Source organism: Myotis lucifugus, unplaced genomic scaffold, assembly GCF_000147115.1.
Source record: "Myotis lucifugus unplaced genomic scaffold, Myoluc2.0 scaffold_107, whole genome shotgun sequence".
NCBI lineage: Eukaryota > Metazoa > Chordata > Mammalia > Chiroptera > Vespertilionidae > Myotis > Myotis lucifugus.
The window spans coordinates 1659252-1660281 of NW_005871155.1; the positions used below are offsets into that span (position 1 = coordinate 1659252).

At 42.8% G+C, this 1030-nt stretch overlaps 1 protein-coding gene across 1 annotated transcript in view; it reads right to left on the bottom strand.

The window, feature by feature from the left end:
• SYCP2L (synaptonemal complex protein 2 like) overlaps window positions 1-835 on the bottom strand; it is a 62800-nt gene extending 61965 nt beyond the window's left edge. Inside the window, exon 1 of the mRNA XM_023757415.1 lies at window positions 679-835. Coding sequence (XP_023613183.1) covers window positions 679-835 — 157 coding nt within the window. The remainder of the gene's footprint in view (window positions 1-678) is intronic.
• Between the last annotated feature and the right edge of the window lie 195 nt (window positions 836-1030).

Below are 1030 nucleotides of genomic sequence, written 5' to 3' on the forward strand. Positions count from 1 at the left end.
CTCCTTTAAAAAAACCACTTTAAAAAAGCCAAGCTAAGAAAAACCATCCACAAAAAAAAACCACCTGGCCAACCTCTTTTAGCCCCTATCTATGTGAAAATTCCACCTATCACAAGGAGGCAAAGCCAATCATCATGGTAATAAAACACACACAAGATAGGTAAATTTAAACCTCTATAGGGGAGAACTATAAAATAGAAGAAAGGCTGTCAAGAATTTGTAAAATAAGGTTTTAAAAGATGCATTTCAACAACTACAGCAGAAATTTACAAAACAGAAGCACATTGTTACACATTTTCTTCAAAAAGTGGTCCCTGGGTCTGCCCTCATGGTTTTAACAGCACACTGTACTGATAAGTAACAGCATCGCATCTCATCTGCTCACTCCTTCCTAATTAATTCAATGTAAAAGTATAACACAAAAAGAAATCTTTTTAAAAATCTCTTCTTCTAAAGTTTTTTTAAAAATCTAGCTTGGGCGGACAACCCTACTTCTCTATGTACTTGCCCATATCCTTAAACGTCGGTATATTTTACAATGTTGTCATTATTTATAAATATGAAAAATAGGGAGAATTTAAAAAACCTAACCTAAGCTTTTTTTTTCTCACCAGCCGTGCATTCCGTTCAATAAATGCTGAAAAGTATTGGCTCTGGTAGTGCCAATCCACACCCCACCCGGCTTGCGTTTTCGGGATTTACTTCCCCGGAGCTGGCTAAAGTCCCAGCGCTCGGAACCACACACCCGGGCCGCTGCGTTAACATCACTGCGCTGCGTACGCAGAAAGGTGGGAACGCGATAGGCAAACAGCCGAAGCAACTTGAAAAGAAACATCTTGCCTTCCAAGCATTGATTATCCACTTTCCCTTCCCCCAGCGCTCTATTAGCAAGGGACCAGAGGTTTCATTTCGCACTGCAAGCTGCCAATAAACTCCACGCAAATCTAAAGCGGTGGGTGCGCTCAAAGGTTCCCCGAAGGCTCCCTCCCGCGGCGGCTGGGGCTCGGTGTCCCGCGCCGGTGAATGGGCG